This window comes from Megascapheus bottae, chromosome 5 (genome assembly GCF_031878675.1).
Source record: "Megascapheus bottae isolate mThoBot1 chromosome 5, mThoBot2.hap1, whole genome shotgun sequence".
NCBI classification, from domain to species: domain Eukaryota; kingdom Metazoa; phylum Chordata; class Mammalia; order Rodentia; family Geomyidae; genus Megascapheus; species Megascapheus bottae.
The window spans coordinates 75,340,914-75,365,468 of record NC_143513.1 but is presented as its reverse complement, the minus strand read 5'-3'; the positions used below and the strand labels follow the sequence as shown (position 1 = coordinate 75,365,468).

The following is a 24,555-nucleotide window of genomic DNA, read 5'->3' as shown; positions in this document are numbered from 1 at the left end:
AGATGAGGAGTTAGGGAGCTATTAGAGCCTACAGCCCACCCAGGGCACCAACCAGCTAGTAAGAAGGGCTGACCTAAGGGTTTTCAACTCCAGAACTGAGCTGTCAACCACCAGCCTCGGTATGTGTGTGCATGTTGCAATGAAAGGCCTTTGAAGACACTACAGTATGTCATTCCTGCACTGTGGGACTGTGAATGAGGCCTGTGCAAAGAGCTCACCTCGAGTTGGATACAGGTTGAGAAAAATCTCTGGGGAGTTTCTTTTGATTCCCCCAATTTCTTTCAGATTTCTTTCCAGTAAAACAATTAGCTTTAGTGATGCTGCTATAACAAATTCTTATGAGACTGAAGGGGGGAAAATAAGTGTTTTCTTTAAAAATTTGTTTTTCTTGCTTATAGTTAATTCTAGAAAGGCAATACTAAAGGTATATATTTTTTTCAAAATGCTATTTTCTACTACACTTGATAAATACCATGACAACTCTGATTTCTGTAATGGATCTACTCTACAGCTCTGGGCATGCCAGAAGCAAGGCTCACACCAAGTAGTAAATACCCTGCATGGATCGGAGTCCAGGAAACTTTCATTTCTATGTAAAAAAAAAAAAAAAGAAGAAGAAAAAGAAGACAAGATGACTTGTAGAAGGAAAAACAAAATTTAAGTTTTCTTTTAAAAAAGAAAAAAAACGGCACCCAAAGCAAGGTTGTACAAACTGAGAAAAATTAGCTAAGTTTCAGGAATTAAGAAGTGTCTGACCCTAATGTGAAATTAAGAAGAATGTGATACATTTTCAGTTTGGTTGAAAGATAGTAAGAATCTAGAAATGCTTTAGGACTATGCCTGTGTGCATGTATCTGTTTCCTTACTTGGGGTGGGTCTCTTCTTTCTTTTTTCTTTTGATATCATCTTTGTTGACTGGCCCCAGGCTTGTCTGTCTCGATTCTTAAGAGTTTACAGAAGTTGCAGACTCTTTCAGAACTTTGAATGCCATCGGAAGCAAACCCAAGTAGTTAGAATTTTGAGATCCTGGTTGGTGTCAGTACAAATTCTGGGATTCAGACAGAGTGCCTAACGATGTCTCTAGAAGGTTGTAGATATATGACACAAACTGTGACCTCTGGCAATAATTACCTCAACTGTGGGCATTAATCCTGGTTTTAGCCTTCTTTGAAATCATATAGCCAGCTTGATCTTGGAATTTAAAAGACTGTGGGCTGAAAATAATGATTCTTGCACTCTGGTCATGGTGGCGGAGGTGAATTCTGAAGAGAGTCTACCTGTACCACAGAAACGACAGCAAGGCCAAGACCAAGCTATGTGGTCACGAGGCCCCAGGTCCAGACGCATATGTGCAACCTGTGTTCTAAGCTGCTGTAAGATGCTGTTAGCTTTCTGATAATCAAGAAGAGCCTCGTTTTAAACTAAGTAACTAACTGTGGATATTTAAACAGGTTTCTGGCTGCATTTTATGGTTCAATTGTTCTATAGTTTACATTTAAACTGGTACCTTTTCTTAAGACCATTTCAGTTTCTAACCAACATCTTGAGACCCCAGCGATGGAGAGAGCACCTCCTTTCGTGGAGGCCACCCCTGGCAGGTGTTGTTCAATCTGTACTGTTCCGTTGCCCTGTGTGTACATTTGCCTCCAAGTAAACTTGTGAGAATGCAAAAGCAAGTCCAGGTGGAGAGGGAAGATGTGAAGTCTCATGTCCTGTCACCCACCTTCAAAGCGTCCTTCTCGCTGGTAGTTAGACCTGATCACTGGCTCATTAGTTTAGTTTTTGAACGTTTAACTTAGTAATAGCTTCACTCACCAGGCAGTAAAAGACCCTAGGATTCAGGTGATCCTGAAGGCACTGCTTCTCCCCCTTCCATGAGTGAGTGTGTGTGTGTGTGTGTGTGTGTGTGTGTGCGTGCGTGTGTGCGCACGCACATGCGCACACCAGTCCTGGGGATTGAACTCAGAGTGTGAGCACTGTCCCTTAGGTTTTTTGCTCAAGGTTAGCACTCTACCACTCGACATACAGCTCTACTTCCAGCATCTTTGGTGGTTAATTGGAGATAAGGGTCTCCCAGACTTTGCTGCCTGGTCTGGCTTTGAACCGTGATCCTCAGATCTCAGCCTCCTGAGTAGCTAGGATTACAGGTGTGAGCCACCAGCATCTGGCTAATCCATGAGTCTTTTGATCAACGTGTTGCCAGGGAGAATCACACACCCCTTTTGCCGGTGTTGGTTGGCTGGTGTTTCCATCCATGTGCATGCTGCCTTCTCTTCATTTGCTCCTATAAAATAGAGTCCATATAAAAGGACAGGAAGTACTGACATCTCAAACCTGATGCCCATCTGAGAAGTGAAGCCTGCTCAGTGGGCAGATGCCAAAGGTTCCGTTCAGAGATGGTTGGAGCTGCTGACCTGGGGAAGGCGACGCCTCTCAGGATGGTGCACTGAGGTCCAGGCTCCAGAGAGGCTTCAGAGATGGAAGGCGGGGGGTCTGCCATCCTCAGGCAGGAGCTGATTGAAAATGCCAGCTTCCCCAAGAGAGCTTGGTTTTAGTGTATTTCTTGTCCCACCACAAACTGTGGAGAACCTGTGGTGACCTCAAGTGTGAGCCATTCCTCTAGCAGAGACTGACACACCCGGAACCAGAGTGCTGTGTTCAAGTCACGCCTCAGCCTTTTCCCTGGGGAGCCACACGTGACACCTGCAGGCCCATGTGCCTCATCTCTGCTCCAGTTGTTAGTGTGAGAGATCCTTCATCTCCTCCTCCTCCATCACCCTCCCTGCTCCTCGTGTCTGTCTCTGTGTGTTCTGTTGCACTAATTAACCAAATGCATTTGTGACACTGTCTCGGGGGCTTGTGTTTGTATTTACAACTAGAGGTAGAGAGAACTGGCATTTTGATTTGAAAACAAGTGTGTTCATTGTACATGAGAAAGGGCTCTGCCATTGCTCTCATTTCCTTTCCACCAATCTCAAACGAATTTCTCCTAGCCTGCTCCCCCTCCCTCTCTTTTTCTTGCACTGGGTCACTGTCCCTGTGGCCACCTCCCTGCTGTCACCACTGGTCCTTGTGCAGGCACTCGGGACTCCAGGAAGCTCAAGACCCAGCAAGAGGGGCCCATGTCGCCCCGTGGTCAGCCGGTGGCCTGCTGGGTGGGTGCCGTGGGCTGCCTGCCACCACTGGGTATGGCGCTTGGCTCCGGTTGTAAGGAAGGCCGTGGTGGGAAGTAGAAGTCACCCGTGACTCCTGATGCCACAGCACCGCGCCACCCCATTCCACTGATCTTCCTCGCCTGGGCTGTGGCCTCCACGTCCCTCCATTTTCTGTCACTGCCCTTGGATAGCTTGCTTTCCTCTGTGGCTTTCTCCAGCCCCCACCTCCACCCCAAGCACCCGGCACTCGCTTTGTGTGCATTTTTTACCAAATGAAGCAGATGAGAAAGGCATGGTTGGGGGAGGGGCGGGCAGCCGACTTTCTAGTTTAGTAGATCTGTAGAGGTAGACGTTGATATATGTTTGTGTAGGTGTATATCAAACCAAATTCTGATAGGGAAAGTATAGCTTTGCAGATGAGGAGGAAGAGGAGCCCTTTGGAGGTGTCCTGTCTCCCCTGTGCCCACCTCACCGCAGGGCAGCCGGGGCGGGGGGGGGGAGGGGAGCTTCCTGTGCTCTCCTCCAGCATCAAAGGCATAGGTGGGTGGGGGCAGCAGCTCAGATCAGAATGACCAGAAGTTTCCATCTTGTTTTGCTTTGACCGCATGTATTGAGCTGTGGCCTGAGATTTCATTTCAAAAACAAAAAGAAAACGGTATCCATTAGGATGGTAAGAGAACAGAACTGTTTACCCAGGAATTCAGGAGAGTCTGGATAGAAAGACACACTCCCCAGAAGGACGACAGGGAGGTGACATTCAGTTGTGTTGCCCCCCCACCTAAGAAATGTGGCTCCCTCCCCGAAATCATCTCGCCTAGATCTTTCTCTCCTCAGTCATCTCAGCTCAATCTCAGTAACCCTACAAAAGCCCTGCTCCGTTGTGTTCCTTCACTGTACGGTTTCTGTAATAAAAAGTGTTAATCCATGTTAATCTGTGTGGAAATTATTGCGTGCAACAGTATTTTCTCGTGTACCCCTTCTTCCTCTGTGAATTGTCCCTCTTTTTTTATTTATAAATGTCTACTTTTTTTAAAAAATAAAAAGACAAACCAATGTGTTGTAGACTTATACGTAACCTATTCCTTAGTCTCATATTATAGGTATGTTATAAGAATGGATATTTTACTTGGCTTTAGAATGTTTTTTTCGAGAAAATGAATTCTTAACTGATCAAGTCTTTGCTACTAAAATGCGTGTGGTTTTCATCCGGATGTTGCGTGCTTCTAAATAAATAATCATTTTTGTTGTAGAAAAATGGAGTGAATTTATATTAGTCTTGGAAACTAATAATAGCATTGTAAATTTATGAGATGATTTTAACAGAAAAAATATAGAAGAATATAGTTATTTTAATTGTAATATTACTAACTGTAGGGTGGGGGTCTGTTGTGAACTGGTATAGCTTGTTACTCAGTTTCTTTTTGATCATTTTTTCGGTCTCTGAGGTGAAACGAGTTATTAAAATTTGTAAACTCACATATGCATATTGTATATGTGTAGAGATGTAATCACACTTTGTCTTGGAATTACATTAAACTGTTTGGAATCACTGTACACCGCCTGGGACAGTTTTGTTGTTGTTGTTGTTGTTGTTGTTGTTGTTGTTGTTTAACCCCACAGCCACAGCCTATAAAATCACAGCCTCCGACTTGCTAGACAACGCTCCACCACCCGCACCACACACCCCAGCCTTTTTTCATTATTTGCCTTGCTTGTTTTCAGACAGGATCTCATGCCTTTCCCTCAACCAACCTTGAATCTCAATCCTCCTGACTCACCCTCCCAAGTAACTGGATTAGTGTTGATTACCACTACTGACTGAAAGTAAAGTAGCATCCTTTGGAAGATAATTCGCCCTTCCGAAACTGTTGAATGCTTTTGAAAATGTTCATGGCCCGCCCATACTATTTAAAATGTTCTGTGTCGCTGGAGAAGTTACTTAGCTGCTAGCTCCTGTGCAGCTGGGAACATGTCCTCCTTATCTCCTGCCAGCTTGGCACCCATCGCCCTAGACCTACGGTGTGTCCTCACATCCATGTCTGCAGACAAGCTCGAGACAGGCAGCCTCACACACCAGGGCCTGGTGTACCAGGGGAGCCTAGGGGACCACAGCCCCTCCAGGCCCACCATCAGTCACAACCTCAGGAAGCCCAGGGACTCCACCTCCTTCACTACCCCGGCCCTCTTTCTGGAGATCTTTATTTCTTTATTTTAATAAAATGCATAACAAAGTTAGCCACTTTAATTAATTTCTAAGTAGCATCAATTTCATTCCCACTCTTCTGCAACCATCACACTCTCCATTTCCAGAGTATTGTCACAGAAGCACTGTGCCATTGTACAAGTATTCCTGGTCTTCCCCCCCTCAGCCCCCAGTGCCAGGCACCGTGGCCCATGCCCATAATCCTAGCTGCTTGGAAGCTGACACCAGGAAAGTCATGATTCAAGGCCAGAAGTTTGAGAGATCCTATCTCAATAGCCAGATACAGTGGCACCCACTTACCTGTCGCCCCAGCTGTGTCAGAAAGTACAAATAAGATCAAGATCTAGACCTACCCTGAGGGCAAGATCAAAAATTAACCAGAACAAAAAAGGTCAAGCAATAGAAATGCCTCCCTAGCAAGCTCAAAGCCCTGAGTTCAAAACCCGATACGGGGCAGGGGAGAGTTCATTACTAAGTCCTCACGTCTCCCTTAGACTTTGGCAACTACCTCCTTGGTCTCTGAACTTACCTGGATATTTCATGCAAGTGGAATCATACAATATTTGTCCTTTTGTGCCTGTTTTAGTTCGCTTGTTATGGTGTTTGTAAAATTGATCTATGTTGGCTTTCCTTTTAAAAGCTTAATAGTTTTCCATTGTCTAGGCATACCATATTTTGCTTATCTGCTTGCCTTCTCTGATGATGCACACTGGAGTTTTGTGACATTGTGACACTGCTGGAGAAAACTACCTTCAAATTCCTGCTTTCGTCGTGTGGTGTATATGCAGGGATGGAATTCAGTGTTTGCCTTGTGGGTTTGTCATATTGTTCACCACAGTGGTTGCACTGTTTAGCACATCCACCAGCAGCACACGGGATTTTAGTTACACATGCACGTGTGCACATCCACACTTGTCCTCCATTTCCAGGACCCTCAGCCTCTGGACCTCCAGAAGTATCTGTCTCCAGGCCTTATTCCCTTTCCAACCAGCCTGAACTCCCCAGCTCCTGACTTACTCTCCCTCTCCTCACCACACCCTGTGCTTCTGCTGTCTTGCTGAATAAGAAATAAGATGCACTTTTGTGCAGGAAGGTGGGAGGGAGGGAGGGAGGGAGGGAGGGAGGGAGGGAGGGAGGGAGGGAGGGAGAGGCAGCACCCAAGTCCTGAGTTCAAGCCGCAGGACAGCACAAAAAAGAGAGGAGGAGGAGGAAGAAGAGGAGGAGGAGGAAGAGGAGGAGGGAAGAGAAGGAGAGGAAGAAGATAAAGGATGAGGAAGAAGAGGAGGAGGAGGAAGAAGAAGGAGACAAAAGAAGAAGAAGAAGGAGGAGGAGGAGGAGAAGAAAAAAAGGAGGAGGAGGAGGAGGAAGTAGCAGCAGCCAGGTGTAGTGGCTCACTCCTGTAATCCTAGCTACTCAGGAGGCTGAGATCTGAGGATTGAGGTTCAAAGCCAGCCTGGGCACTAACTACCAACCATGAGACTCTTATCTCCAATTAACCACTAGAAAACCAGAAGTGGTGCTGAGGCTCAATGGGTAGGGCAAAAGCCTTGAGCTGAAGAGCTCAGGGACAGCGCCCAGGCCCAGAGTTCAAGCCCCACAGTCAAAAGAAGAAGAGGAGGAAGAGAAGTAGGAAGGGGGAGAGGAGGAGGAGGAAGAAGAAAAGGGAACTAGGCTGTGGTGACTCACATCATAACCCTAACTACTCAGGAGGTAGAGATCTGAGGCTGCTGTCTGAAGGCAGGCAAGTTTGTGAGGCTCTTAGTTTCTATTTATCAAAAGCAGGAAGTGGAGCTGGGCTTGAGTGGTAGAGTGCTGGTCTTGAGAACAAGAGCTCAAGAACAGCATCCCAGCTCCAAATTCAAGCGCCTGGACCTGAACAACAACAACAAGGAGGGCGCTAGGCTGGAGAAGAGTGCTAGAGGCAGCCAGGCACAGTGGCTCACACCCGTGATCCTAGCTTCTCGGGAGGCTGGGATCTGCACATCAATGTTCAAAGCCAGTCTGGACACAAAAGAACCTGGGACTCTTACCTGCAATTAACCTCTAGAAAACCGGAAGTGGGGCTTGGCTCAAAGGTAGGGTGGTAACCTTAAGCTTGAAGAGCTGGGGGACAGCACCCAGGCAGAGTTTAAGCCCCATGACCCACAAAAGAAGGAAGAGGAGGAGGAGGAGGAGGAGGAGGAGGAGGAGGAGGAGGAAGAAGAAGAAGAAGAAGAAGAAGAAGAAGAAGAAGAAGAAGAAGAAGAAGAAGAAGAAGAAGAGGAAGAAGAGGAGGAGGAGGAGAAGGGGAGGAGGAGGAGGAGGAGGAGGAGGAGGAGGAGGAGGAGGAGGGATAGAGGGGATCAGATTGACCAGGATACCTGTATACAGATGTGACAATGTCCCAGTGAAACCCTCCTTGTGGCTTAATGGCAGAGTGCTTGCCTAGCATAATGAAGCTAGGGTTCCATTCCTTAGTACCACATAAACAGAAAGCCAGAAGTGGCAAAATGGCTCAAGTAGTCAAGTGCTAGACTTGAGCAAAAGAAATTCAGAGACAGTGTTCAGACCTTGTGTTCAAGCCGCAGGACCAGCAAAAAAAGAAAAAAAGAGAAGGAAAGGAAGGAAAGGAGAGGAGAAGGGAGGGGAGAGGAGGGGAGGAGGGGGAGGGGAAGGGAGGGGAGGGGAGGGGAGAGGAGAGGAGAGGAGAGGAGAGGAGAGGAGAGGAGAGGAGAGGAGAGGAGAGGAGAGGAGAGGAGAGGAGAGGCAGATGTGAATGATCTACCCTCACTGACCCCATGGCAGGGATGAGTGTGGGTCTCAGAGCTCCTGGTGGGGCCACAAGCCCCTGGCGCCTCCCCTGGGCCATGGTAAGGTAGTAAATCTAACCTGTGGCAGCCTTACCTGCCCGGGGCATTTCTGTGGGAATTGCATGAGATACCCTGTGGCATCAGCGAGCCACTGGCTGGCGCTGACTGGGGCCAGGTGGGGACTGAGGCCTGTCCAGGCCCAGCAGTAGCTGACCGCAGCCTCAACCTCAGGAGTGGGGAGAATTCTTTTTATTGTACACTCAGGCAGGTCATGTCTGCCACTGGATCCTCAGGAGGCACAAAGCACCCCACCCCTGATAGGTGACAGGTCTGAAGACCATGCAGAAAAGTTAGCCAAAGCCAACTAGCAGAGTATGGAAGACTGGAAGACTCAGAAAATGGCTGAGCTGGGCCAGGTGTTTGGCCTAGTGGTAGAGTGCTTGTCAAGCATGCACAAAGACTCAGGTTCCATTCCTCAGGTTCCATCACATACATAGAAAAAAGCTGGAAGTGGTGCTATGGCTCAAGTGGTAGAGCTCTGGCCTTGAGAAAGCCCAAGGACAGTGCTCCAGCCCCGAGTTCAAGCCCCAGGACTGGCAAAAAAAAAGAAAAAGAAGAAAGAAAGAAAGAAAGAAAGAAAGAAAGAAAGAAAGAAAGAAAGAAAAGAAAAGAAAAGAAAAGAAGGAAGGAAAAGAAAAGAAGGAAAAGAAACGAAACGAAACTGGCTGAGCCTGGCAGAACCTGGTTTCCCTCAGGGCTGTTTTCTGAACATGGGCCAGGGCCTCCCAAGCAGGTGCCACATCTCACCAGCCAGAGGCATTGGGAGGAGGTCAGGGAGGCCCCAGCCCCACGGTGGCTTCTAGGGGCATCTTGGGATACCTGGAGCCTCCAGCAGGCTTACGACCCCTGGCCAGCAAGAACAAGGGGAGGTGCAGAAACTCTTACCCAGGTGATCATCACCCAATACCCCCCATCTCCTCATCTTCCCCCAAGGAAGAATAAACCACCTCTCCACCCTGTTCCAGAACTTTCCAGAACATTCTCCATTTCCTCTGCTGCTCCCTGTGTGTTCCTTCAGAGACAAGGTCATGGATTCCTGACGCCTGGCATGGCATCTAGCACATGGCAGGTGTACATAAACGTCTGTCATCTTGCATTGAATACTGATGAAGGGACCAGAACGGAGCTCACCCTTTAGACTGCTAAGAACACGCTAGCCTGCCCAAATGGAGGCCACAGAATATGTTTCTTGGTGTTTGGTTTTGTTTTCCATTTCCAAGGCGGTTCCTGAAGACTGAGCCCTCTGCTCTCCCCGAGCTGTGAGCCTGGAATAAATGACAAAACCATGGTCTTCGCTGGACACCAGTCGTCTTTTTATTCCGTTAGTGATCATACAACAGCACCACGGACACAGCAGGGGCCCTGCCTGAGGACCCAGGAAGGCCAGGAGGGCATGGACACAGAGGCCTCCAGACCTGGGCTGGACCAGGCAGGTTGAGGGGGAAGCCTTGCCTTACCTGCCCTCCCCAGCAGCCCAAGAGAAGCCATCGGGGAGGGTGGCACACCATGGTGTCCTTGTCAGCCCCCAGCATTCCCCAAGCACCAGGGCCAGGGAAAGGCTTGTGGGTAGCTACGGGTGGGCAGAGCAGGGCCTGTGTGTGCATTTTCATACGCATGTGTGCTACTTAGAATATGGGATTTAACTGCTGAGCCACAGGACCTGCCTGGGGACAGAGGAGACCAGGAATGGGGGCCTCAGAGCTCCAGAGAGGGGATAGGGTAGAGGCGCCCCTCCCCACAGCTTCCACCTGGTGTGGGCAGGCGGCTCCCATTGCAGGCAGGGCTCAGGGTTGACTCTCCTGGGCCCTGGAGGGGAGTAGCCGCCTCCGGCCTGCTGTGTCTCACGTGTAGGCCATTTTGCTGCATACCCAGGGCCGGGTCATCAGACACTCTGTGGACACCAGCCTGGTGGGCTCCACGAAGACACATTCCCCTGGACCTGAGATGCTGAATCTGTGACGGGAAGAGAAGAAACCAGACATTTGTGATTGGCACGGGCAGCCCAAGCCAACCCGGTGGCCCTGGAAGTGCTGCAGCCTGTCCTCCTTGATCCCCACAGCAACCCCCCCCACCCCAGAGACAGACGGCCCAATGCAACTTCCTCTGTCTTCCACAGCGCCCTGTCCAGTGCTCTGGCCCCATGGACCACGCCTCTCCCAAGCTCCTCCCACTGTCCTACATCCTGCTTACATCCCAGGGCTGCATCCTTCCAGAGCCAGCGCCGGGTCCAACGCTCCAGAGCGCCCAGTTTAGGACCACGCTCTGCCTGTCCTCCCTCTCAGCGTCCTGCCTGAACCAAAGAGTAGCTGGCCTCATGCTAGCTTGAAGGGACTGTGTCAGTCTGTCCCCACCAGTCCCCATGTGAGCCAGCTTCTAGACAGTGGGCCCTGCTTGGTGCTCATCTTGACTTCCCAGCCATGCTGCAGAACACACAGTGGGTGTTGAGGGGAGAAGGACGCCGCTGTCCTCACAGGAAGGGGCCTCATGAGCATCTCGGGAGTGCAGGAGTGCTGGGCTGTGCAGCCTGGGAATTCACTGCAACTACACGTGGCCCTCATCCTTAGCACTGTGAGCACCGCTGCTCCTGGTCTGCCGCTTCCATGATCATCTTTGTTACTCGTGTGCTATCATCCTCAGACTGGCATCTGGGCCCACTCCTGACGGGCATTGCCAGGTCTACGAGCTGAGGTCCTCAATCCCCTACAGATATCTCTGGCACATCCCAAAGCCTACCATAAATCCACACGAAGACCACCCCACACCACCTACCACTTGGCACCACACACATGAACATACACCCCCCCCCCCCAGCAGTCCCCTCCTTCAGAAGGAGCTTCTCTGAGCAAATGTGGTCAGGAATGCTCATAGCGCAGGTGGCTGCCCACAACAGAGGATTCACCAACCTCCTTTGCAGCCACATGGGGGTCATGTGACTATGAAACTATGAACCAACCAATGAAGTAAGGACTGCAGGACCCAGCCTCCCCTCCTCCTTCCTGGCCTGGCTGAATGAGATGTAGAGGAGCCACTGCACAAGTCAAGAAGTCACAGGGCTTTGACAACACGACGCACTGATGGCTGCTTGATACAGGGCCAGCAAACCAGCCTGGACTGACTGACGAGGAGAGATTAAAGCCACTTGGATGACAGGATCTCAGCCACACACACACCCCTCCCCATTACCCTCTCTGCACAAAATCAGTCTATCACAGAACTGGATCTGGAATTACGCCTTTCCCTATCTACGCTCTTCTAGAAGATGCAGCCTTAGCTCACGTGTCTGGATCAAATGGGTCCCCATTGACCCAGTGGAATTCGTCCCCAACTCTACGCAGGCCGATCCAGGGCTCCCTCCTCGTGAACTTGAACATGAACTCCTACAAAAAGGAAAGGTACAGTCAGATGCATGACTGTGACCTGCAGTACCCCTGACTCCCGCACAGCCCCAAGACAACGCTCTGTGTTGGAGACCGTGGATGTCAGGATGGGCAGACACTGGAAGGAAACCTCGCAAAGCCAGAAAAGGATCCTGAGCTAAAAGTCTCCATGAGCCATGTGGGAGCTCTGCCTAGCACTCGTCACCCAACACCCAGCAGTTCCCCTGGACAGGCCCCTGGTTCTAGCACGCATGCCCACTGGCCAGGAAGCCTGAGAGGCCCCAGACCCAGGATGCCTGAGCAGAACAAGCTTGGGGACTGCCTACTGGACGGATCTGCAGTAGACAGATGACAGGCATGGGGTACTTGGGAAGGTGGCTGATGGTCCAGGCCTCTGTCCCGTGTGCTCACCAGCTCCTTCTGGCTCTGGATCACTGCCAGCGCTGCCTCGTGGCTGTGGCAATACTGCCTGCCTGTATTCCAGTCTCTTGGTTCCTCTGAGAAGAAGTAGCATTTCCTGCCGTAGAGCAGCCAGTCCTCGGGACAGGGCGCTTCACATTTGATGCAGCCCTTGGAAGCTGTGGGAGTTAGGAGTGGAAGGCGCTCAGCATCCACCAGTGTGGCGGCTACCTCCTCTTCTCTCCTCACCACCCAGGCCATGCATGCCCAGAAACTCAGCCACCCTTATCGTGAACCAAGGCAGCCCAGTCCATCACTGAACAGCTAGAAAGTTCTGGATTGGAATCAGGGTCCTGGACTACTTGAGCCACACCCCCGGCTGGAAGTTCCTTTGAAAGCTTAAATCTCTGTCTGGTGACCTAGATCCAGGGGCTGGGAGAGACGAGAGCAGGTGTGTTCTGTCCTCTGCCTCCTCCTGGGACGAACCCAGCCTCCCTCCCCGCTCACAGACTCCATCGCCTCCCCACTGCGGTGTCCCCATCTCCATGGAGGCACTGCCACCAGGAAAGCCCAGGACATCACGGATGGCCCTCCAACAGCAGCAGTTCTATGTGCATGGGTCATGGCTGTCCAGCCTGCAGACTGCTTCATGAACCGGCTCGGTGTGCATCAAGTGTGCACTTTTCCACAAGGGAAACTTGCAGGGAGCAGAGTGAAGTACCTACAGACTTCCCGGGTTCTCCTGGCCAAAAGGAATTAAGCCATGCCCTTAGATCATTCGTCCAACCTGCTTCCAGACCAAGCTGCCTAGAGTCCAGAACACGCGAAAACCACCTTTTCAATCCCAAGGCAGCTGAGTGCCCGTGGCTCACGCCTATAATCCTAGCCACTCAGGAGGCTGAGTTCTGAGGATCAAGGTGCAATGCCAAACTGGGCAGAAAAGTCTGCGCGATTCTTATCTCCAATTAACTCAGTTAACATTGAGTGGAAAAGCCATGGAAGAGCATGGGGCTCTGAATTCAAAATACACTCTCACACCCACTGCTTATCATGCAAGTAACACTGGGGAATTAGAGTGCGAGTGACAATGTACCCTGGTGGTCTCCTTCATGTGAAAGAGTCACGCTGGCCCTCCAGCACCCTTCTGAGATTAAGGGCCCATCGCTGGATCCCTTTCACAAACCAGCAGGAGCCAGGGCATGCTTAGCTCCCCAAGAGTAGTTGCGGCTACTCCTGCCCAAAGCCCCCTGCCCAGCCCGTGTGATTCCGCCCCCCACTCTTTCGGTCCTTGTTTCTTAGAGCCCCCTTGGCTGAGTATAGGACACATCACCCCCAAATAAGCCACTTCCGTATGAGGATCATTTGAGCTGAGAGTCAGCAGATACAGGTAACCTTCTCTGCCCTCTCCAGAGGGCAGCTCAAGGCTGAAGGCTCCCTCTCTCTCCCTATCTCTAAGACACACACACACACACACACACACACACACACACACACACACACACGCAATTGCCCATCTCAAATTAGGAAGAAAAGAACCCCTCTCCTGGAAGACAAGAAGTGACAGCGAGATAATGAGCAATCGCAGACTTACTGCATAACCCTGACCTTCCATCTTTGCCTCCCAGCCTTTCTATTTCCTGGCCACTTTCCACCCTGAAACCCAACCCTCATTCCTCTGCCCAAAGACTGTAAGCACCTCTGAGTCTAAGAGCGGCTTCGGGTTCCATGTCTGAGTGCCGCGCATGTCATCATTAACAGAACCTGTTCGTCATCTGTGCTTTTTGTTGGAGGGGGGGGCGTGCCCCTGGGGCTCCCGTCATCCCTCAAGGCTCAGCATGTAATCTGCCTGCAGTGAGGCTTCCTCTGCTGCACTTCTCCCTGGACAGAAGCAGCGATGCCATAGCTGCCTCTTTTTGTATGGGGGGGGGGGGTCCTAGAGATTAAACTCAGGGCCTCAGGCATTCTAGGCAGGTGCTCTGGTCCCATCTCCCATGGGTTCTCTTCAGAGTGGGGAGGTCTCACTAGAAGTCAGCCTAGGTCAGCCTGGGCTGTGGTCCTCCTGTGTGTTCCCCCATCACCACCTCACTGGGATAGCACTCAGCACCTTGCCCAGCCATTGGTGAAGATGGAGTCTTAACCTTAACCTTCGCTACTCAGCTCCCCGAGTAGCTAGGATTTCCCACCATACCCAGCCTTAGCATTTGTTTGTAAGTTACTAGCCCTTGAAAGCTGAGTAGGTGTGATAGCAAAAGCCGTCCAAGCATGGCCTGCCAAACCTACCCCTCGTTTGGTGAGATCTCAGAACACTTGTGAAATAATACCTGTGGTCATCATCAACTTACCTGCAAGGGCAAGACAGAGGACGTGGACGTGCCCTGAGCTAATGCACTAACGGAGCCTAAAATCTGACTCTCAGTTTACTGTGTTGCCCTCGGGATTCCTGGTATGTGGGACATTCTTCTTTGCCTGGTTGGCCATGCTTGGGATGAGGGCATATATAAGCAAGGTAGCCACATGCTCTGACATACAGGCAGTACCGTGCCCTGACATGTGTGCTCACCCAAGATGCTCATCACCACCAGGATGGCGAAAAGAAGCACTGCAATGGCCCCCAGCAGGAGCCGTGTGGTGGTGTCTGAGGAGAGAGAGTGAGATCAGAGACCAGTTGTCTCCCCACCAGCCCACACCACCACCCCAAGTCCTTCTAAGGTGAGAGGAGGGTGGAGCCAAGCGAGCCAGAGCAGGTGACTCTAATGGCCATCAAGAACCAGTTTTAAGGGCTGGGAGTTTGGCCTAGTGGTTAAAGTGCTTGCCTAGCATGCATGAAGACCTGGGTTCGATTCCTCGGTACCACATACATAGAAAAAAGCCGGAAGTGGTGCTGAGGCTCAAGTGGTAGAGCTCTAGCCTTGAGAAAGTCCAAGGACAGTGCTCAGGCCCTGAGCTCAAGCCCAGGACTGGCAAAAAAAAAAAAAAAAAAAAAGAACCAGTTTTAATTCTGCCATGCTCCCATTTGAAGCTTGTCATGATAGAACTAGCTGCTGCCCACACTGTTTCTGTGACAGAGCTTCCCTAGCTAGACTCTACAGCTGCATGGTCACACAAACCCAGATATCACCCAACGGGTCACTAGAATAACCCACTCAGCCATCACAGGCCAGCCAGGGTGGGGGTGACACTCCTGGCATTCTCCTCTTCCACACTCACCTCTGGAAATCCTGTCTTCCTCTACGCCATTTGACCTGACCCTCAGAGGCTGAACTCAGGGCCTGGGCACTGTCCCTGAGCATTTTTGATCAAAGCTAGCACTGGACCACTGTAAGTCACACAGCTCTACTTCTGGCTTTTGGGCAGATAAGAGTCTCACAGGCTTTTCTGCCTAGGCTGGTTTTGAATCATGTACCTGTGATTTCAGCCTCCTGAGTACAGGCATATTACACACCTGAGTATTACAAGCGTGAGCCACCAGTGCCCGGCCATTTTAACTATTTTTTAGTAACCAGTTAATAGCATGAAGTAGCAAGGAACAATGATGAATGCCTGCAACCCAGCATTAGAGAGGTTAAAACAGGAGGATCTTGAGTTCAAGGCCAACCTGGCTACATAGGAAGACTGTCTCAGGAAAAAAAGAAGCTAAGAATTAAAGCACAGTTGTAATGCATACCTGTCACTGTTGTCTGCAAGCTCTCACCTTCCTACCAGAAACTCTCCTCATTGATCATCAGTTTTCTGTTACAGATATATCACATATATGGAATCATACTATAGTTGTCCTTTCATACCTGTTTTATTTCACTTAACATCTTTTCAAGGCTAATCTATATTGTAGTATGTATCACAACTGTATTCCCTTTTTTTTTGCCAGTCCCAGGACTTGAACTCAGGGCCTGAACATTATCCTTGGGCTTTCTCAAGGCTAGAGCTCTACCATTTGAGCTATAGCACTACTTCCAATTTTTTCTATGTATGTGGTACCAAAGAATCAAATCTGGGTCTGGGTGCATGCTAGGCAAGTACTTTAGGATGTAGCTATGCCACTGTTTTTGTTTTTGTTTTTTGGGTCATGGGGCTTGAACTCGGCCTGGGCGCTGTCCCTGAGCTCTTCAGCTCAAGGCTACCGTCCTACTTCTGCAGCCTCACTTTCCATTTTCTAGAGATTATTTGGAGATAAGAATCTCAGGTGCTTTTGTGCCCTGGCTGGCTTTGAACTTTGATCCTCAGATCTCAGCCTCCTGAATAGCTAGGATTATAGGCGTGAGCCACTGTGCCCGGCTAATGCCACATTTTTGTTTAGCTTTTGCTCTCATAATGGATACTTGTGTTGTTTGGCTATTGTGAATTCTGCAGCTATGCACATGGGATACAAAGACTTTTAAGTGGCTAGTTTTGATTCTTTGGGGCATACACTATGCACTGGAATTGTTGAATTGTAATTTTGCTGAACTTTTTGAGAAAGTCTCAAACTATTTTCCACAGTAACTGCATCATTTTACATTCACACCCACAATGTGGGGAGTTCCAGTTTCTCCACATCCTTATCAACAGTTGTTGGCTTATTGTTTTTTTCTTTATTGCTATCCTGCCAATATGAATTCCCTTTTTAAATTTTCTAGTGGGAGGACTGACTTCTTTTTAACTATTTTGCCCATTGCACATATAAGTACATTTAATCCTCTTAGTGGTTAGGAAGTAAACAGAATTCATAGAGGAAATTCACATTCAGCTTAGAACAACTTCCATGGGACTCTCTGACCTGCTCCAAACTAACTGGTTTCTTCGAAACCCAGCAGCCTGAGAATTTCTCTGCTTCCATTTAGTGCTGGCTTCATTCCCTTCTCACCCATGGCTTCTTCTTGAGTAGCACCTTCCACTGGCTCTCTCAGAAAAGGTATCATCCAGTCACTGTACTGCGCAACTCCAAGGAGCAAAACACCTCATTGTAGGGCTGGGTGTTTGGCCTAGTGGTAAGAGTGCATGCCTAGCATGCACAAAGACCTGGGTTCAATTCCTCGATACCACATATACAGAAAAAAAGCTGGAAGTGGTGCTGTGGCTCCAGTGATAGGGCATTATCCTTGAGAAAAACCCAAGGACAGTGCTCAGGCCCTGAGTTCAAGCCCAGGACTGGCAAAAAAGAAAAAACTTCTCATTGTATTTCATGGCCAATAGAACCCCCAGAGTTGTGACTTGTGAAATCAGAGTGTTATAATTAGAGATAATTTTTCAGAACTTTGAAGGTATTATCTTCTAGCTCCAGTGTTACTTTTGAAAACTCTAGATCTGTTCTCATCCATAAGTCATTTCATTTTAATCATTTAATTTTTATTCTAAATGGAAGTTTATAGAGTCTTTATCACAGAGTTTTAAATTTTCATCTTGTAAGTTATGCTTGGTTTTAGCCTGTATTTCTTTTTTTTCTTCTTCTTCTTTCTTTTTGTTGGAGGGGGGCAGGTCATGGGACTTGAACTCAGCCTGAGTGCTGTCCCTGAGCTCTTCAGCTCAAGACTTCTGCCCTACACCTGGGCCTGGACATAGTCCTTGAGCTCTTCAGCTCAATAGCCTATATTTCTTCTAGTTGGGATTCAATGGCCCTTCAACCTGGAAATTCATATGAAATTTTCTTCAATTATATCATTGGTGATTTTTTTTCTTGCATTGATCTTCCAAACTTTTTATCATTTGTTTCTCTCTTATTCACTGTCTCTTTATTCTTTTGCTCTATTTCTTGAAAGGTTTCTCAGTTTTAGCTTCTTCCTACCATTCTTTGTTTTTCCTTTCTACCATTATATTTTTATTTTTATTTTATTTATTTATTTATTTATTTTTTGGCCCCTTTCTCTCTTTCTGGCCCTGCTCGCTCCGGCCCGGCTAGGCCCCCTTTCTAGCTCAGGCCCCGCTCGCTCCGGCCCCGCTCGCTCCGGCCCCGCTTGCTTCCGCCCGGCTCGCTCCAGCTTGCTCCTGGCCCCGCTCGCTGCTCGCTCCGGCCCGGCCAGCTCTCGCTTGCTCCTGGCTCTGCTCGCTCCGGCCCCCTCTCGCTCTGGCCCCGCTCGCTCCGGCCCCGCTCGCTCCGGCCACCACTCGGTTGGGCTCTGTTCACTTCAGCTCAGCTCGCTTCTTTCGCTCTCTGTCGCTTGTTGCAGTCTCGTCTCTGCCACTTCCGGCTTGGTTGTGTATGTGGGATACCGAGGAATCGAACCCGGGTCTTTGTGCATGCTAGTCAAGCACTTTAACCGCTAGGCCAAACTCCCGGGCCCCAATACCATTATATTTTTAATTCCCAAGGATTCTTAGGTTTATTAAAGCTGTATCATGACTCTCCCTTCTTAAAGGATTCTATTCTTGCTTTAAGGATGCAATTTATCTTTTTTCTAAAATATACAGAAGATAGACAGACCGATACCTGACAGTTCTTTTTGATGTGGAAGGAAGGATGGGAAGGAAATGTGTGTTTTCATATATAGCCCCCATTCCTTCACATGCCTCATGGAACAGGATGGATTGGTCCGGGGGCTCTTTGTTAAACTCCTTTGAGTTTTCCTCTTGGGCAAATCAGAGTTCCTTGAGAAGGTTCTTCTGCATTCTCTCTTGAAGATTAGAGACTTGGCCAGGGCTCTTCTCAAGGAGACTGAGAGATGGTTCGCCACACTCAGTAATAAAGGTAGACTCCAGGGGCCGGGAGTTTGGCCTAGTGGTTAAAGTGCTTGCCTAGCATGCATGAAGACCCGGGTTCGATTCCTCGGTACCACATACATAGATAAAAGCCAGAAGTGGTGCTGAGGCTCAAAGTGGTAGAGCTCTAGCCTTGAGAAAAGTCCAAGGACAGTGCTCAGGCCCTGAGCTCAAGCCCAGGACTGGCAAAAAAAAAAAAAAAAAAAAGGTAGACTCCAATTCTTGCTCTCTTTGTGTACCAGGGTGTACAGGCCCTAGCTCTTGAGAGATCTCACCCCGAGATTCCACCATGGGGAGGCGCTGTTTAGAATGGGATCTAGATCCTTCTAAAAGAAATCTTCTACCATTTTTTTTTTCCCCAGTCGTGGGGCTTGGACTCTGGGTCTGGGTGCTGTCCCTGAGCTCTTCAGCTCAAGGCTACCACCCTACCCCTGGGTCTGGGCATTGTCCCTGAGCTCCTCATCTCAAGGCTATCACCCTACACTTGAGCTACAGCGCCACTTTTGCTTTTCTAATGGTTAATTGGAGTTAAGAGTCTCAGAGTCTTTAGTGCCTGAGCTGGCTTTGAACTGTGATCCATAGATCTCTCCCTGAGTAGCTAGGATTACAGGTATGAGCCACCGTGCCCAGCTTCTACCCATTCTTTTGCCTTTCTTCACCCCCAGACCTGAGTCTTTGGAGTCTTCATGGGCTTTTTTTTCCCCTGAATTTCCTCATGGAGACTCAAGTCAATGACCACTATCCACTTGCTTCCAAGATCTCTATTTGGTTGCTCACATCTTTTCCCCTGTTCTAGTTGTGCTGTGGCTTTCACAATATCCCAGAGTAGCCAGACACTGGTGGCTTATCCCTGTAATCCTACATACTCAGAATTCTGAGATCTGAAAGTCAAAATTCAAAGCCAGCCCAGGCAGGAAAGCCCCTGAGACTCTTATCTCCAGTTAGCTACCAAAAAGCTGGAAGTGGCAGGAGATTCAATTGGTAGAATGCCAGCCTTGAGCACAAAAGCTCAGAGACAAAGCCCAGGCTCTGAGTTCAAGTCCTAAGACCAGAATAAAAAATAAACCATTTTTAAATGAATAGCCCACTGGGTGCTGATGGCTTATTCCTATAATCCTAGCCAGTCAAGAGGCTGAGACCTGAAGATCCCAGTTCAAAGCCAGCCCCGGCAGGAAACTCCATAACTCTTATCTTCAGTTAACCACCAGAAAACCAGAAGTGACACTGTGGCTCAATGTGGTAGAGCGCTAGCCTTGAACAAAAAAGCTCAGGGATGATACCCCAGCCCTGAGTTCAAGACCCATGACTGGGGGGGGGGGAAATAGACCACAGTAACACCCATCCCCATGGGCTTCTGAAGAAAACAACAATGAACCCATGTGGTCAGTCATCCACCTTGACCTTCAAGGCCAAAAGACACTTGGAAGTGTTTCCTCTGAACAAGGCAGATGCCACCGACCCCCCCCCCCCCGCCCCGGAGTCTACTCTGGCTGCTCCAGAAGTCCTGGTGCATAGCTGCAGGCAAGGTGGCCTGACCAGCATTATCTTGACTATTAAAAGCCATCAAATAAGAGCTTTTCTTTTTTTTTAATTTAAGAAGTTTTGCTAAAAGCTTGTGTGTGGTTTTGATCAGGAAGTTGTGGGTTTCTGCTTAAGCAAGAAACTTTCAACATTAAAAATTCAGAATTGGTGGCCACGGAGAAATCTATAGTCTGAGGTTGGCAGAACCATTGTGTCCCCTCTCCCATACTTACCCCAGGACATTTTGTTCTGCTTCTACCCACCCCCCCCAGGGCCAGAAATATCCCCTCCTGAATCACCTCCAGTGGTTCCAGAACCTTCAGGACTCTAGGTCACCTTTCTAGACTCTCCCACAAGCTGGGGATGGAAAGAGAAGCTCGCATCCACAGGTAAGGAGACTGCTAAAGCCAACTGTTCTGTTGAGGAAAGTCTTCCAGCCCCAGGCCCATAACCTCACCTTTCTGAATGAAGCAGCTCTCTACTCCCCCAAATAAGGAAAAGGCTGCTTATCTGGGGTGCGAGGGACAACACTTGGACTCCCTCCTGTTAGCCTCCTGAGCCTGGCATCCTGGTCCCACAGGACAGGGGAAGAACTTTCACATCAGAGGGACCTGTGGTGTGCCACACTTGGTTTTGTGTATCCCCGGGTGAGACCCCTAGATTCGCAGTGCTCTTGTCCTGAGAGTGAAAGGAGGGGTAAAAGTGGGGTGACAGGGGTCAAGGCCCACCCTGAGGTTCACCCCTGGGCACAGTGATTGGACTTGGCTTGACCAAGACAACACCTCTCTCCTTCCCCCCAAGAGAGCTGGGCTAACCAGGAGCCAGTGGCTCACACCTGTAATTCTAGCTAGTCAGAATTCTGAGATCTGAAGATGGTAGTTCAAAGCCAGCCAGAGTAGAAAAATCCATGAGACTCTTATCTCCAATGAGCAAACAAAAAGCCGGAAGTGGAGGTGTAGCTCATGTGACAAAGAACCAGCCTTGAATTAAAAAGCCAAGAAAGAGCCGGGGGCTGGTGGCTCACGCCTGCAATCCTAGCTACTCAGGACACTGAGAGCTAAGGATGGAGGTTTGAAGCTAGCCAGTGCAGTGAAGTTCATGTGACTCTTATCTCCACATAACCACTGGAAATCCAGACGTGGAGCTGTGGCTCAAAGTGGTAGAGTGAGTGCTAGCCTTGAGTGAAAGAGTTTAGGGACAGCGCCAAAGCCCTGAGTTCAAGTGCTATGACAGGAAGGAAGGAAGGAAGGAAGGAAAAGAAAGAGAGAGAAAGAAGAGAGAGAGAAGGAAGGAAAGGAGGGAGGGAGGGAGAGAGGGTGGGAGGGAAGAAGATGGAAAGCCAAGCAACACACAGCTCCGAGTTCAAGCTCTAGTACTGCCACAAAAGAAAGAAAAATGCAAAAGTGCTGTGCTAACCAGTGACTGTAAAATCCCAGCAGGCTCCAGTTCCCGGAAGCAGGTGACAGCAGGCCAGTCACAGGGTAGCAAGTGAGTATTTGGTGGCCATTGCTCCCTGTTCTGTCCACTCAGGCTTCATGGTTCCCAGAAAGACCTTCAGAGGAAGTTGGGAGCTTTCTGGCAGAGTCCAGGCTCTACACCCTTATCTATGTGGGCCTGAAAGGTAGAAATTGTTGTCTCATTCTGTGGATGAGGACACAGAGGCTTCCACTGAACACCTGCCCACCCAAGGTGGTGGAAAAGTCAGGTTCAAGTTTACCAGACACCATGGTCTGGACTTAGCCTGACCTGGTGTCTCTTCAAGCCCATGGGCTAGGGTAATACCTAAACCTGACAATAAATGAATAAAGCTAAGCATTGTGGCTCATGCCTGAAATCTCAATTGCTCAGGAGGCAGAGGTAGGAAGAGTGGAGAGTTTGAGGCCATCCTTGGGCAAAGTTATCAAGACAAAATGAAAAGCAGAAGGGCTAAGGATATGGTAGGCGTGGTAGCGCACTTGTTTAGCAAGCATGCGGACCTAGATTCAATCCCTACTACTGCAAATCCAACCAACAGTGCAAACCAATACGAAGACTCACACTGCAGCACCCTGGCCCACAAGCACCCCTGTTGTGATGAGACGGGAGGGAGAGGGGGGACTCGAGGAGCACCCAGGAGACCCCAGATCCGGACCACCCTGGGAAGTCACTAGACCAAGATGCTGATGACTGGGGCACATCCGGGAGGGGAGGGGACACAGGTAGACTGAGTCACAGAGTGAGGCCGGGCAGGGAGCCCTACCAGGAGAGGGGGACTTGACAGAGCACCCGCAGCTACCAAGCACAGGGGCCGCATAGACCCAGTGCCTGGAGGGACTCTCCTCCCTCCCTATGGCAGGGCAGCAGGAAGCACCGGGGGCCAAGCAAAGTCAGGGTCGGCGTGGGCTGGGAACCAGGCAGTAAAGGAGCCTCAACCAGCCCCAACTAGGCCTGCCAGGGGGGCTAGAATGAAGGGTTAAGTGGGCAGAGCCATGAGAACTACCAATGAAGGAAGGTAAGAAGGAGGGAAGGAAGGATGGGCCCATGAGATGAGCGAGCAAATTCAGAAAGAATTTGTGGGCCGGGAGTTTGGCCTAGTGGTTAAAGTGCTTGCCTAGCATGCATGAAGACCCGGGTTCGATTCCTCCGTACCACATACATAGAAAAAAAGCCGGAAGTGGTGCTGAGGCTCAAGTGGTAGAGCTCTAGCCTTGAGAAAGTCCAAGGACAGTGCTCAGTCTCTGAGCTCAAGCCCAGGACTGGCAAAAAAATAATAATAATAATTTGTTCTAACTACCCAAGAGTCTGAGGATGGCGGTTTGGAGGCAGTCAGAGAAGAAAGAAAGAAAAGGAAATAAAAGCCTCTTAACCCCCATAACCAGCAAAAAAGCCAAAAGTAGAGGCTTGGTGCTGGCTGATACCTCACACCTGAAATCCTAGCTGCTCAGGGGGCTGAGCTCTAAGAACCTTGGTTCAAAGCCAGCCTGGGCAGAAAAGTCCCCATGAGACTTATCTCCAATTAACCACCCAAGAACCTGAAGTGCAACTGTACCTCAAAGTGCTAAACTTGAGGGGGGAAAAATAAAAACCTTAGCGACATGCCCAGGCCCTGATTAAAAAGATAAAATAAAAATAAAGTCTCTTTTGACAAAGGGGGAAACAAGGCAACAGCCATACTCACAAGACAAGATGTTGGAAAATGAACTTTACAACTTGGGGTGGGAGAAAAACGAGGGAGGGGGAACAAGGATGGGTAAGAAGGAATGTGCTCACTACCTTACTATGTCACCGCGCCCCTCTCTACAACACCCCGACAAACGGAAAACAAAGACAAAAAGCAAAGTACTCTCTGGCCAACTCCAGCCTCCCGGCGGCCAGCACGAGGCCTCCCGAGGAGTCCGGGCGGCCCCGGGGCTGCTGCCGGCTCTCGGCCCCGGGCCGGGGTGCGTGGGGTCCCCAGCCCGGCCCCAGCACCACCCGGCGCCCCGACCGCCGCCACGGATCCAGACCAGCGGGTCCACACGCGGGCCGGGCCTGCGGGACTGGAACCGAGGCCCCGAGGGAGCCTTCCGCCAAGGTCGGCGGCCGGCGGCGCGGGGTCAGCGACTCCGGGAGGTCCCCGCTGGCCCGGCGAGGGGGCATCACCTGTCTGCGTGCCGCGGGCAGCGGCAAGGTGACTCCAGCGCCCCCGGGACGGGGCGCGGGGCGCGGGGCGCGGCGCTTACCCTCCAGGGCCGCCTTCCAGCTGGTGCTGCCCTCGTAGCCCGACCCCGATCTCCGCAGCGGGCCCTCGGGACCCCGGCCCTCGGCGTCGGCGGGCGAGCGCGGCCGGGGCGCGGCGGGCGCGGGGCGCGCGGCGGGCGGCGGCGGGGGCCGGGTCCGCGTGGGGGGCTCCCGGGCCGGCTCCATGCGGGCCGCTCCGCCGCGCCGCGCCCGCGCTCCTGCGCCGGGGTGCGGGGCCCAGGCCGAGGCGCACTCGGCGCTCCGCGCGCCCTGCGGCCCCCCACGCCGGCTCGGAGGGCGAGGACGCCGGGGATCGCAGCCTGGGCCGAGCCCCGCTCCCGCTCCCCGCGCCGCGCGTCCCGGGCCCGCCGCAGCCAGCGCGCACGCGGGCGCAGGGAGGAGCCGGGCGCGGGGCCCGGAAGGGCGGGAGCTGGGGTGACGTGTGGGCCTCGACAACCCCCATTCATGAGAAACCACAGAAACCCACCGAGAGCACTGACCACGCGTTCGGGATCCATTCGCACTTACTAAGCATGTATTAAGCACCAGGAACTTGCAGATGCGTCCGTGAATTTTTGCCAAGGGCATTTCCAGGCAGGTGCTCTACCACCTGAGCCCCGCCTCCAGCCCCCCTTTCCCCTCTGATTATTTTTGGAATAAGGTCCAGCTTGAACCCCTGTCCA

The 24,555-nt window shown here is 50.6% G+C and overlaps 1 protein-coding gene across 2 annotated transcripts; it reads right to left on the bottom strand.

Annotated features, from left to right (window-relative positions):
* Positions 1–9,498: 9,498 nt before the first annotated feature.
* Positions 9,499–24,073, bottom strand: Clec2l (C-type lectin domain family 2 member L). Of its 2 annotated transcripts, XM_090332411.1 has the most exons (5): positions 23,875–24,073; positions 14,544–14,618; positions 11,996–12,162; positions 11,484–11,584; positions 9,499–10,160 (listed from the first exon to the last, which is right to left on the bottom strand). In XM_090332411.1, the coding sequence occupies exons 1-5, from the start codon at positions 24,056–24,058 to the stop codon at positions 10,049–10,051; spliced, it is 639 nt and encodes a 212-aa protein (XP_090188537.1). In that variant the 5' UTR covers positions 24,059–24,073; the 3' UTR covers positions 9,499–10,048. The 2 variants fall into 2 exon arrangements, with proteins under 2 accessions (XP_090188537.1, XP_090188536.1); XM_090332410.1 differs by lacking the exon at positions 14,544–14,618 and having other exon boundaries at positions 23,875–24,058.
* Between the last annotated feature and the right edge of the window lie 482 nt (positions 24,074–24,555).

Excerpts from the sequence above, each read along its gene's own strand:
- Clec2l (XM_090332411.1), bottom strand. The coding sequence starts at position 24,058 with ATGGAGCCGGCCCGGGAGCCCCCCACGCGGACCCGGCCCCCGCCGCCG. Across the intron at positions 12,163-14,543 it reads GGTGGTGATGAGCATCTTGG|CTTCCAAGGGCTGCATCAAA; the intron begins GTGAGCACACAT and ends TAACTCCCACAG. Across the intron at positions 10,161-11,483 it reads GACCCATTTGATCCAGACAC|ATTCAGCATCTCAGGTCCAG; the intron begins GTGAGCTAAGGC and ends TTCCCGTCACAG.